Genomic DNA, 14,651 nt, shown 5'->3' on the forward strand with positions numbered 1-14,651 from the left:
TCTTTCTAATGGAAGTATGTAGATATAGGTTTATACAAGTAGTTGTATGTGTAGTAAAATCAATTTTTCGAGTAACTTTAACCTATGAAGTATTTTGGAGCCTTCAAAATATGTTAAGAAAAAAGTGTTACACCCTCTTTATCTAATACATGCCCCCCAGTGGCACAGCGGTATGTCTGTGGACTTACAACGCTAGAAACCGGGTTTCGATACCAGTGGTGGGCAGAGCACAGATAGCCCTTGTGTAGCTTTGTGCATAATTTAAAAAACAAAAACAAACATCTAATACATAAGCCTATAAACACTGTACATCCAGTAAACAAGCCTAACTGTACATCACATAATGAAAATAAGAAATAAAAATTACAAACGCATTCTGCGCGACTCATGAGCCAAATGTCAAAGCTAGAGACCTCTAGGTACAAGAATAGCTATCCCTAATTTAGTACTGTTGGCCAGAGAGTAACCGGTGCCCATCACCCAACACCTAATAACTCCCACATCGTTGAGTCTGCTCAGCGGTATATGGCAACTCTAACGGTTTATTAACATGCACCATGCAGCGTATCGTCTCTAAACATCGTACGATACGACGTTATTAAATTAAATTTACCCATTTAAAGCTGCTTTTTTTTTGTCCTTTAAAAACTTCGTGTTTTCCTCAAATCCTGTGCACACACAAGAAGACAGGACCATTCAGAATGTGAAGCTCCTATATTTAGTTAGTTATTACGTTCGGAGGCATATAAACCATTAATTTGCTACCAGAAGTTTAATTTAACCAAAAGTTTATTTTAAGTCCACCGAATAATTGAGGAGGTTAGAATCTATAAATATCTTTAAGAATTTGGAGATCTAGCTAATTAGCATTTTTCTTTAGCCTGGGAATTAACTTAAATTAAGAAACTACCTGAGCCTACCTTGAATTTATTTATCTACCGGCAACATCCTTCTCCATTTGTTTTATCTTAGTTACCAATAGCGACGAGTTTAAATCATGAGTTTCTTCAAGGTTAAAATGCTTGAAAAAAGGAGCTAGAAATACTAGAAAACTAGCCTTTATCAAAGAGAAAACGTAGGTAATGAATCCACTCAGACAGGAAATGCTGAAGCTTTATAAAATTATGTTCAATTCCTAACCCAAAATAAGGATCAATTCCATATTTAACAATGTGTTGAAGTTTCTCTTGTTCGATTTAAATTTCAGTAGATCCAACCAACACAATTCTAAGATACAAATCTTTATATCAAAAATTTAAAAGTTTTAATAAATGGTTAGTCTCCAGTTTCTTTTCTTGTCTTTTTTTCAAATTAAACACATTTTGAATCATCTGATTTTAAGCTCTCTAACTAGTTCGATGGGCCCGGCATGGCCAGGTGGTTAGGGCACTCGACTCGCAGTCTGAGGGTCGCGGGTTCGAATCCCCGTCACACCAAACATGCTCGCCCTTTCAGCCGTGGGGGCGTTATAATGTGACGATCAATCCCACTATTCGTTGGTAAAGGAGTAGCCCAAGAGTTGGCGGTCGGTGGTGATGACTAGCTGTCTTACACTACTAAATTAGGGACGGCTAGCGCAGATAGCCCTCGTGTAGCTTTGCGCGAAATTCAAAACAAACAAACTAGTTCGATAAAACTAATGCAAGTTTGTTTATTTATCTATTGCCACATTGTTTTTTTTTCTGAAAGATTGTCTACAAAACAAATAACAATTCTAAATGTAACACAATTGTTCTATATTATTAGCTCATTTACGGCTTCGAAATGAGTAATTTTATTTAAACATGTTTAGTAATTTTCTTTTTTAATCATTTTATTGTATTTAATCATCTCTCTCTTAAATTTTTAATGTTTATTTTTTATCTTTAAAACTTAACTCATAAATTACAATTATTTTAAATAAAATGCTTAAACATATATCTAGCTTCAATATTATTCTAATCAAAATTATTACGAGTTTTTCAAACACAGAACATTTATCAATGTTAATATATGAATTTATTTATTATTTTACTGTTTAGACTATTCCTCAACTTAAGAGTGATAATTGTATATCTTTAAGGTTTTTTCATATTTTTGTAATAAAATAGAGCATGTTGGAAATAAATATTGATTAATATTTTCCATCAAACGAAATATTCGGTGCTTAGATATATTTATTTAACAATTTACTTTGCTTGATTGGTAGGTTCCCTAGCATAAAATATTAAAGTTAAATGTGTCATTAAGTATTTTGAGCGTATATTAATCTTTAATAGCTCACCTCGTGCAATACTTTTAGTCCTTAATTTCTCTCGAAAGTACTTACGAGTAATGTCACTGTAAATGGTTAGATAACTCACCAACGATCCTAGACTTGAGACGTTATTTGCTCCTTGTATCCTTGAAAAGCTCGAAATAATTAAGTATTAGTTATCTGTGTTATAGAGAATATAGTTATGGCTGGTTATAAGAAGTTTTATTTCTAATTTCTAGAAATGTAAGAAACTGCAATGATGGAAGGAATGTTTTGTTTTTTGACAGATTTTGATATTCTTATTTTGCACTCTCCACTATTTGTCCTGTATAATGTTCAGCTCATGTTGTACGTTGATAAATGTTTTAATGAGTTCTTAAATTTCATACTAACAATAGCCTTGTCGTTTAGGTAAAGCATTAACATAACTATAAAAACAGCAAAGAAAATTGTCATTGTGTTTCTGGAAACCTATTTTGGGCATGTTAAGAGTATGCTTTGTCTTATTCCGTTCATACTTATCATTATTGCTCCAGTGACTCAGCGATAAATCTAAAGGCTTATAAAGCTAAAAACCGAGTTTCGATACCCGTGGTGGGCACAACACACATAGCACATTGTATAGATTTGCGCTTAACAACAAACGAACCGAATTGATTATTATTATTGATAATTTAATTTTTGATAATATTTTCGTTTAAGTGAAAACTGCAGCCAATGTATTCGATCAGAAAATAAAGCAATTAGAGATTGCTGAATTAAGAGATTTTCATACGTTAATTTCCACAGTGATTATTTTCATACGTTAATTTTCACAGTGATTATTTTCATACGTTAATTTCCACAGTGATTATTTCCATACGTTAATTTCCACAGTGATTATTTTCACAGGTAAAATATTTCCTTTTCTTTGCAATTTTCAATATACATATGGTAATCTTTTTAAGCGCCTCCTGGATGCACGTTGTAACCGCCGCTTTATTCTCTTATTGGTATTTTGTAGTTATAGTAATAATCTTGTTGAAACTGAAATTATAAGAATCTTTTACATTTTACTCCAAAGTAAACACCATTTAATTCTTATAATATATCTGGTAGTATTTCCTTTATTCGTTTGGTAAATTTATTACCATACAGCAAATATATCTGGTTTTCTCGATTGTGAGGAAAAGTTAAAACTGAATAAACGTTTCGCGGTATGTTTGTTTGTAGTTATGTACAAAGCTACTCAATGGGCTAACTGTGCTCTGCCCACCACGCGTGTCGAAACCCGGTTTCTAGCGTTGTAAGTCCACAGATATACCGCTGTGCCACTGAGGGGGGGGGGGACAATAATGTTAGACAAAAGAAAATATTTTCAAACTTTAAATATAAGTATAATTTAGTTTACTTACAAACGCGAAAAATATTTTCCTCGTCTCCTTTTTTTCTCTCTTTCAGCTGTAGATATAGGAGCAATATCAGAAAACGGTTTTAATGATCCTTATGTCAAAGTTACTTTGATGCCGGAAGTTGATACGAAAACGAGACAAACGGAGATTCAGCGTAACTCTGCTAACCCAGTGTTCGACGAAATTTTCAAATTTCCGGTTTCATTTGAAGACCTCTCGGAGAAAACCTTGCTACTTCAAGTCTTCGATTATGACAGATTCTCTAGAAATGACATTACTGGAGACGTGAGAGTGAAGATGTGTGATCTCGATGTGACAACAGAAGTGGAGGTTTGGGGTGAAATATCCAAAACTGATAAGGTAAAAACCGAAATTTTTGAATATAGAAGCTTTTAGAAATTGAACTGCAAATTGGAACAATAAAGCAATAAATGTATCAGAATTTCAAATTTTAAAATTTTTATAACGAGCTGTGAAAAACAAACAATTTTCAGTTCTTACATGTAAATAAATATATATATACATGATTTTATTTTTAGACTAAAACATTTAAATTTAGGCCAACATATAGCTAGTCTACAAATATGACGAAATTCCTTTTTTAGCATGAAGTAGACTTGAAAAAGCAATTTCAGTTGAGCAGAAGTATAGTATATATATATATATACACACATTATGGGTCAATAAGTGGAGAACCCGCTCCATGCTCGCAATTTTCAATCTGTCCCACTACAAATACATAAAAATTACTCTCAGGAAAAGAACTCAAGAGTTTCCAGGGCCCTAAGACGAACCCTGGACCACAGCCGTAATGAATGCGCGCATTCCTTTGCTTCGCTCGGTCAAATATATATCTTGGCTCCCTCACTTTTAATTTGTCTCTTACATCTCTGTTAGTATCATTTACAAAAATTAAGCCAATAACATTAGATACTACAAAACTGTTTTTAGACGAATTTCATAAAAATCAGACAAACACAATATCTAAAATAGAACATTATTTGGCGTTTTAGAATAAGTTTGATTTGATTCAGCAAGCCTGAAATAGCTCGTTCGATGTGAAGTGAAATAAATACTTGAAATTAAAATCTAAAACAAGTAAATAATTGTATAAGCGGGTAAAGAAATGTATCGGGAGTATGAAAGAAGAGAAAATTATTATAAATTAGAAAAAAAAATTAAATAACCAGTTAGTCCGCTGAATGATAATGAATAATTTTTTTTGACAGTATGTCGCGTGTTATCCAAACACCTAAAACATTTTAGGTTATTAGTGTTGAGTAAGGGACTATAATTCTAAACCAGTTTATGCTTGTAGTGGAATAATTATTGTGTTTAATACTTTGCACAAGTTTGGAACATCAGCTTATAAAACCGAGATTCTAAACACTTAGATATTAAAAAGAAATGATGCTATGAATTATAAGTATGCTATTTTTTTAAGATATGTGTTTCTCAAAAGGCAGAAACAGTTCTAAATATCACGATTATGGTAATAGTTTTCGGAACTGTTTTTGAAATCTTTCAATAGATTGGTTCTGTTAAACAGAATCCTCACAGAAAGACTTAGGAAGTTATATTAATTTTAATGTTTTGATGTAAAGAGAAATTGTTTTTGCTTGAAAAGACAAAGAGAAGAAAAACAAGTTAAACGTGTTTCTTCTTTTTCACAAAAGATGGCGCTAGTTATCACGACTAAGCACAAAGAGTAGAAGTACGCCAAGTTTCTAAATATGTATATCAAACTTAAGAGAAGATGTGTCAAGCTTGATTTACGCTAGCATTCTACTTTCACATTTTCAAACAAAAATTAAGAGTTAATGTTTAAATGTTTCTAAATATCATACATACATTAAATCTAAGTTTCTTTAATCTTTCCTTTTGCAAGATATCGTGTGACAGACCCGAAATTCTGTTTTCTCTCAGCTACTTGCCCTCTGCTGGTCGATTAACAGTGGTTATTCTAAAAGCCTCAAATTTAACAGCCTCATGTTCAAAAGAGTTTCCAGGTAAGTGAAGGCATGGTATTTTTATGATATCCTTTTACTACATGTGATAAAATCAGTTTCTATTGTGACGTTGAACAAAGTACGATAATTAAAACTTCGCCTGGAATCAGCGCAGTTCAGTGGAAGACCTTTTCCACGAGCGATACGATGTTTGTATTAGTTATCCGACATAAGTTCGACAGTGATTTCTGCTTGTTACTTGCCCATTATGACATTGAGAAGAAAATAGCAAAGAAAAGTTACTTTAGCAACGATATTACGCAAATATCAGAGCAACTTCAAAAGACTTTGCACCTAAATCCGAAAGATATGATACACATGGTCTAGATGTGTATTTCTGCAAATAATGGAGTAACGTTTGATATATATATAAATTTACAATTGTTTTTGTCTAGACGTAACAAAAATGCAAAACATATATTTTATGGCGAGAGTCTACACTCGTAAAAACATACTATTAAATATGAATTTGCAACTTTGTTATCTGCTACAATATGAAGGACTTAAATATTGCTGCCCAGCGGTTAGTATGATTAACTGTCACCATAGCAACACTATATTCCTGGTATGATAGTAAAGTAACACGTGTTTTATAATCTTTGTAAGGCCATCGTTACCCTATAGATATCTTTTATTTCCACTGAGCGGAAATATGAAGGACTTAAATATTGCTGCCCAGCGGTTAGTATGATTAACTGTCACCATAGCAACACTATATTCCTGGTATGATAGTAAAGTAACACGTGTTTTATAATCTTTGTAAGGCCATCAGTTACCTTTTATTTCCACTGAGCGGAAATAATGGGATTAAGTACTTTGAGGAACTTCACTTTAATAGTTATTTTATGAAAGTAATTTGTGAAGGAAACATGCTACTGTATATGAATTGATAACATTGTATTTTCCTAAAATATGACAGAAATGATCATACCCTCTAAAGTGAAGATCTACATCTGTAGTTTCAAAAGATCATTTACTCTCATGCATATGATTATAGTAATATTTCTTTCTAGAATATATTAACAATTAGATAGATCTTTTGTAAAGAGCATCCTCCTCCAACTTTGCTCCTCCTATTGTTTAAAGGCTGAAGCCCATTTCGGCCTCTGGGTTTGTTATATTTCCTAATCACCATTTTTAGAAGGGCTAGACATCCATTGAGGTTACTACAAACATGTGTGTATCTTTCTGTTCTAGGTGTAATCTATACTTACAGCTGGATCAGTGGTAAGATCTCTACTGCATTGCTGTGTAGCACGTAAATAACATAGCCAGAGTCACTTTTGAAGAATGCGCCCTCTGTACCTCAACCGCTTGTACTATCAATAGTACCAGTTTCATAGACAATTTTTCAAAGTTTCCATAGACCTTCTACCGAAACATGAAAGTTTGTCTTAATCTGTCTCACGGAGGAATATTCATCATATTCCCTAATTTTCACCTTGACAGTGAAAAGTTACCCCAATTATTTGCTTTCAAACAGTAAAAGTACGCAGAAAAGTTTGGATTTTTGAATCTATTTCATCCTTTAGTGGCATTATGTATGGCATACGAAATTATATGTTTATGAATTATCTAAATACCAGGATAAGTGTTTAAAACTTAATTTTTAATCGCTGGGTAATATTCACTCTTAAACGGTAAACTTTTCCTAACCCTAAAAAAAAGAAAATATTCATTCAGGTATTTTCTTTCAATACAGATTCGTATGTGAAGGTGACTTTTGTGTATGGAGAAAGAAAGAAGAAGAAAAAAACGGCTACGAAGCGAGCAGCAAACAACCCAGTATGGAATGAAGCTTTAAGTTTTGACGTATCGGAAGAAGGACTGAAACATTGCCGCCTTGTGGTTAGCGTAATTAACTGTCACCATAGCAACACGGCTCCTCTCGGAACCTGCATTCTTGGTATGAATGAACGTGGCAGAGAAGTAGCGCACTGGCAAGATGTGCTTCGTAATCCTCGTAAGGCTATCGCCATGTGGCATGGATTACATGTCTGATAAGTAAAGTTCGTGTGTGTGAATTTTTAAAACCTATCTGGATTGAGGAAGAGTTTAGTATAATGGAATATAGTTGAGCATTTAAAGATTCCAGAAAAGCAAGTTTGGAATTAAACTTATTGTCTTTTATATTAGGGAAGAGGAATATTATAACATAAACTTGTTAGTTAGGCTTAATTATTGATACTGAAAAACTCCAATATTGTAATGCACTAATATCAAACTTCCAGTCAGAGCAAGCTACCTACTTAAGTCACAAATAAACATGATGCCGGAAAGGAGTATAGCTAATTAAATATGCTTTTACTACGTTCTTACTTATAAAGATTAAAATACATTGTTTCGTCAGTTGATACCGGAAAGGAGTATAGCTAATTAAATATGCTTTTACTACGTTCTTACTTATAAAGATTAAAATACATTGTTTCGTCAATTGAGTAGCCGTTCCATTAACTATTTTCGGTCATAAACCCAATAATACCTTAAGATGTTCGACTGGCTTAGGAGATTTAGGCTAGTTCTAAATCCGTGTGCTAAATTAACAATGCAGTACAATCTCTATAACAAAAGTATAATACTATTAAAATAAAAATGATAAAACTAGCTATATTAAACATTCTAACGAATTACTTTAGTGAAAGTAACATTAAACAGAAAATAAAGTATACCTTACTTGAGGAAAACACAAACATTAGTTGTTAGCTTCAAATACTGTCGTATATGTAATGTTCACATAATGGTTAGGATTAGTTAGTCAAATACACTTTTTAGCAGTCAATAATAAATCAATATTGTTTTTAATGTCGCACGGGCTTTACAGCTGCGTCATTTCATATATCAATTTCTTGTTTCAGTCTGGAGTATTCGGTGTTTCTCATAAAGTTTCTAACAATAATTTACATTACTGGTAAATATGTAACATTTCAAATTATTATTTATAATTTAGGTAGCGTCTACTGTTATGATGCCATTTTGTTCTTTAATGTTTTAAAAAGCATCTAAACAAAGTTGTGGTAGGAATATGTGTAAAAACGTGCAGTCTGCATTTGTTCTTTGCAAAGATGCTTACGCAGTATCACGTTTTACTTGTGATCCAATCCATTAATCAACCTAAGTTCAGTCGCTCCTAGTATCAGAACTACCGTCAAACATAGTTTTAATTGAGATTCATATAATAAGTATTATGAGATTCCAGAAACCGGGCAATCGTTCCTAAAATCAGAACTACCGCCAAACATAGTTTTAATTGAGATTCATATAATAAGTATTATGAGATTCCAGAAACCTAGTTCCTAAAATCAGATAAAGGTATAGTTATGAATTAAAACCAATATTTTACACATCCAAAACAGATTTATGTGAGATATTAGTTCCAACAAATTATGCTATTACAAATTAATTGAATATGGTTTCCTTCAGCTATTTGTATAGCATATCCATCTTTTCACATTTGCTGTTAAGGTTATTATTTTTTCAACATTAGTTATTTTCGTTAATTTGTACACCAATGTTCTATAAAAGCATGAAATGCTAATGTATTTCTCTGGTACGTGACACAGGAATTAAGTTGGAGTTGTTAGTTTTACCCAATATCTTCTGATACTTAACACAGGAGTTAGTTGGGAGTTGTTATTTTATCTGGATATTCTGATAATTGACACAAGAATTAGATTGGAATTGCTATTTTACTCAATATTCTCTGATACTTGCCAGAGGAATTACTTTGGAGTTGTTAGCTTTACTCAATATTCACTAATACTTGTCACAGGAGTTAGGTTTGAGTTGTTATTTTACTCAGTCTTCTCTGATACTTAACTTAACACAAGAATTAGTTGGGAGTTGTTAGTTTTACCCAGTATTCTCTGATACTTGACACAGGAACTGGTGTACAGTTGTTTGCTTTACCTAGCATATTCTGATACTTGACGCAGGAATTAAGTTGGAATTGTTAGTTTTACCTAGTATTCTCTGATAATTGACACAGGAATTAGTTTGAAATTGTTAGTTTTCTACCTAGTATTCTCTATTATTTGACACAGGAATTAAGAGTGGAGTTGTTAGTTTTACCTAGTATTCTCTGATAATTGACACAGGAATTAGTTTGAAATTGTTAGCTTTCTACCTAATATTCTCTGTTATTTGACACAGGAATTAAGAGTGGAGTTGTTAGCTTTACCCAATATTATCTGTTAATTGACACAGGAATTAGTTTGAAATTGTTAGTTTTCTACCCAGTATTCTCTGTTACTTGACACAGGAATTAAGAGTGGAGTTGTTAGCTTTACCTAATATTATCTGACACTTAACAGAGAAATTAGTTTAGAATTGTTAGTTTTACTCAATAGATCACTATAGTTTTACAATATGGAAGAACCATATCTTAACTATCATAATCGGTTGACTGTTGACTTTCTTGTGCTTTTTTGAACTCGTACAATATCATTAATCAATTCAAAATACGAAATAGGACGAGTGGCAATTTTATAAAGATTTTAATCAATAGAAACATAATTTTGAATGAAACTCCCGTTTCATATGATCAAATTTCTTTATATATAGAGTAATAATAATATTTTTCACAGTGCATAGATGGCGCATATTTATTATATTTTGTTTCCTAAGAATTTCAAAACAAAACAGTGTAGTTTCAAAACTGTATGAGTTTATAATACTATTATATATTTCTGTTAATACAAATTAAACTCTTTCTGGAAAATTATCAACATGATATTAAATTTCACCCTAAACTATAACGAAACGATAGACAAAAATCAAATATCCTAATGTCCTTTTAAAATGTTGTCACTAGTTTCCAGAAGAATTTATTTTTCTTGCATGATTTGTGAATAGTCTCCTGATATTAAATTAATATTATTTGGATTTATCTAGAGTACTAGTCTGAGCCATACTCAACACAATATTCCAAATCGACACCACGTACGGTGTAAGTGCATTTTACCCTAGCGATAAAGATAAATTTGTTTTTTAATTCAGTGCGGGAATGAGATAAGCTTCTTTCTAATGAAGGATTAAAATAAAATTGGATATACCTTTACAAATACGAATTTGATAATGCAGTATTGATTGTAACGGTCATATTTATTCATTTAATTAAGTCATAATTATACATTTCATATGGTAGAAATGTATTATAAATGTTTTGTAGCTGCTATCAAATCCTTAATGTGAATAAGTTTTAGTATTACTTTAAAATTATTTCAAATGTTTGACATGTCATAACGACATGAGAAAAAGCAAAGTATGTGATTTTTGAAACGAAATTAATTAAGATTACATTGTTACAAATAAGTTTGCAATAGAAGTCAAACGTCTGTTTTATCGTCCACTTTGTAAGCCTAGCTTTCGTGCAATAAATATGAAAGATTTCAAAGCAATTTTGAATCTTCTGAATATATATTACACAAGAAAAATATTAATAAAATGTATTTTACAGAGTTCAGTGGTTCGTGTGTGACAGTTTTTGTTTACACTCAAATTTATATACAGTTGTTGAAAAGTCGTTTTACGACACCAAGTTGAGGTTTATGAACCACATTTTCACACCTGGTGTTACAAATTTTTGAATAATAAATGTTTACGTTTAGAATTACCGATAAAATGGAATTTTTTAACTCTTCAATTGCATTCAAGTTTGAAAAAAAACAACGTAAAACAAACGTTGTACTGACTTAATTTCTAAGAAATTGGTCGACAAAATCGATTTTTTTTTCTCTCATCAAAGATGGGACACACTTTTGCACGCTCATTCCAAATTTGTTTTCTATATTCTTCTAGCACATCTAGTTATCGAAATATGACTGGTGACAATTTTAGCACAATTTAGGTAATAATCACACATTAGGCTAGTTAACGTTATAGCTTTATTCATTTTTCAGTATAATTCCCATAAACGTTATACACACCATACACTTGGTTAAACTTATACAGCACACACTTATGTAAAAAGAAATGTACAACAACTTAGATTATAATTAAGACAACAACCTTTCAAATTTGATCGGTCTCATCATGCAATCTTGACGTGTTAGAGAAAACACCAAAAACAGATTTGGAATCAGCTATCTAGCCCACCTATAATTATATCTGATGAAAATGACTTCTTAGCCAATGTTTTAGGAAAAATAACAATTTTATATTAGAAAATTCAAGCATACTATAGTTCTAAATAACAAGTTAGTTTTGTATTTTAATTCCTAATCAACAGTTTCAAAATAAAACTTTCCCTATTTCTAAAATGATATCAACTATAGATCTATAACAGGTGGATATGTAGGATATTTTGTTCTCTTAGTCACGAAGAGTTAAACTAACAGAATTAAAATCAGAGCTGAAAACTCTATATTACACGTATCGTGTAAAGGGTGGTTTAAGCTGTTTTATTGTGTTAGAGTAAACTGTGCAATTCTTCCCTAAGTTCAGTTTTAATCTATTGAATGACATTCGCCATCTCTAGCCTAACAAATGAAAAACATTTGCTAGTGTACGACGTCTGATCTGGAGAAACATAACACCTTAAGGGATAACAGGGGTGATATTACGTCATAATTTATTGGAAAATGTTTTACATCATTCTTTACTTATATTATACGGTTTTGTGGTAAGAAAAGCGTAAAAACTAATTTTATCAGTTTTACTGTGACCTAATATCACATTTATTACTCAATGAAGTATTGTGCTTAGGCTTTAAACACTATTAAACTTAAAAGTACAATAAACGTCTACTATAAATAGCATTTCAATTTCAATTTTTTATTTTATAACACAACTGACCTTATGAGCTCTGGTCAAATAATGGTTCATTGAAAGTTATAATAGTGTGGGTTCATCGTACTTCATTACAACACTTTTTTGGCCCCATGCTGCTATTTAAGATACTTTTTCTATAGTCTGAGAGTTGTGATTATTCGACATTGCATTTTTTGAAAGGACGGCGAGGTCAGTCTTAGACCCCACATTTTGAGAACTTATCACATACCCTTCACACTAGGTTTAAACAGGTTAAAGGCACAAAAGTCTATTGGAAATGCGTTAGGGATCTCGATGCATATGTTATCAAATGTGATTGCTGAGATTTTCATCTTTTTCTTTAATAAAAACAGCTGTTGATTTTAAGGTGTAGCTAGAAGAATGTAAATGTTTGGGTTGTCATCGGTTTCAAATCCTTGCTATTTATCTTTAAAGCGGGGAGATACTCAGTTTCATTGTAATGAGAATGTTGTTCATGAGTAGTTTGGGGTGTGGCATTTGGAAACCGTTACTGTCTTAGTGTGCAAGATTTTCTGCTTCCTGTAAATATTCATGAACTCATCTTTCTTCAGATTTCTGTATACCTCGTGTCTGTTTTGTTTAACAATCTCGCTATCCTTCCTCGGAAAAGACTGTAGCAAAGCATCCAACCATAAACATTACTAGTCGGAATTACAGTGTCAAGTGGTTGGAGGTTTGCTAGGAATCAAATGAATAGGTGCTAAACATACTGAAGCTAAGGCATTTATCTATTGCAGTAAGCCATATAAATACAGCCACATTTTCATACATGGAATTTAATTTGTGCATATTTCAGTGATAAAAGTATGGTATAGAGAGAAATGAGCAACGTGGGCGTCCCATGTTCTTGATCATACCGAATGATACACATTATGAGAAGCCTTTGGGATTTTGTTTCTGGTAGAAGTGGTACTAATTTCGGCCTAATAGAGGATAACGTCCTTGCCCATCATTCTAAACTGGTCAACACGTTAAATCTACATAATGCCTTAGCTGGCGGAGCATGGCATTTAAAAATTTGCATTGTAACGTGGCCATCCTGATAAGCTCTAGTATTGAGCGAAAGGACTAGTCGGCAGCAGCATACAACAAATAAGGCTCAGTTGAAATAAAATTGTACAGTTTTTCTGGAAACCCGTAATGGTTTAGTAAAGAATAATGGTATTTAAATTATTGTCAGTCTTACTGTGATGATCGACATACTGTTTGAAGAAGAGAGGATTGACTTAATGGAATGACTTCTCCGCTCATCGGACATAATCCCATAAAGCATGTAAAGGATGCTATTTGGAGACATGTCATCTCGAAAAGAGACCTTTCACAAGAATAGTCATGGATAACTCTGGACTTTATCAACACTAACTTTAAGCATGCGGCGTATTCTGCGTAGATGCCAGACTTTCCTTGTGTTTTGGTGATTTTGGATCGTATGTGAAATGTCTTGAACAGTAAAGATGCTAGAGTCACCTCTATGAAATGTCCATTCACAACTGTAAGCTGAATGACCAATTATTTATCTTTCAAATCACGTGACGATTCATCAGATGCTTGTTTTGAAGTCGGAGGAATTACTGGTATTATTCTCAAGTAGTGGTTTTTGCCTTATCAAAGCTAAGAAATTATAGCTTCTAACTAACCCTTAATTTCTATCTTATTGTAGTGTTACTCTGTTTAATGTAAACTAAACATTTTTTATTATGAATTTCTTTTCTTCACCAAAATGTATATATAACATATAACATAATATTTTGAGACAACATGGGACCTATTGGTCCATCTCGACTATTCGATTCTCTAAATTGAACAAAACTATTGATAAATATATTTAAAAAAGAAAAAATCTTAAAGCTAGCCCTTATCATCCATATATTTATCAAGCTTTCTCTTAAACTCACCTAAATTTATTGCCTTTACAACATCCGAAGGCAACCCATTCCAAAGGCCAACCACCCTGTTGTAAAAATAAAACTGTCTTAGCTAAAGATGACTCCTACCCTGCCAAAATTTATACTTGCGTCCCCTAGTCCTGCTATTCTCACTGTTAAATATAAAAAAGATGATTCATTAACATCGTCAATTCCCTTTACAATCTCAAACACCTCAATCCCATCCCACCTTGCTTATCTTTTTTTCAAAATAAAACAATTTGGGAGATTTCAACTTCTCGTATGCCAACCCCTCCATCCCAGGTACCATTGTAGTAACCCTTTCCAACAATTCAGTATA

The 14,651-nt window shown here is 32.3% G+C and overlaps 1 protein-coding gene across 1 annotated transcript; it reads left to right on the forward strand.

The window, feature by feature from the left end:
* Positions 1-3,676: 3,676 nt before the first annotated feature.
* LOC106471097 (synaptotagmin-1-like) lies at positions 3,677-10,190 on the forward strand (the record flags this gene model as incomplete). The annotated part of the gene is made up of 3 exons (XM_013931685.2): positions 3,677-3,987; positions 5,516-5,636; positions 7,339-10,190. Coding segments are annotated over 3 exons (731 nt in total), but the record flags the coding sequence as incomplete, so codon positions are not given.
* Positions 10,191-14,651: the final 4,461 nt, after the last annotated feature.

This window comes from Limulus polyphemus, unplaced genomic scaffold (assembly GCF_000517525.1).
Source record: "Limulus polyphemus unplaced genomic scaffold, Limulus_polyphemus-2.1.2 Scaffold4408, whole genome shotgun sequence".
Classification (NCBI taxonomy): Eukaryota; Metazoa; Arthropoda; class Merostomata; order Xiphosura; family Limulidae; genus Limulus; species Limulus polyphemus.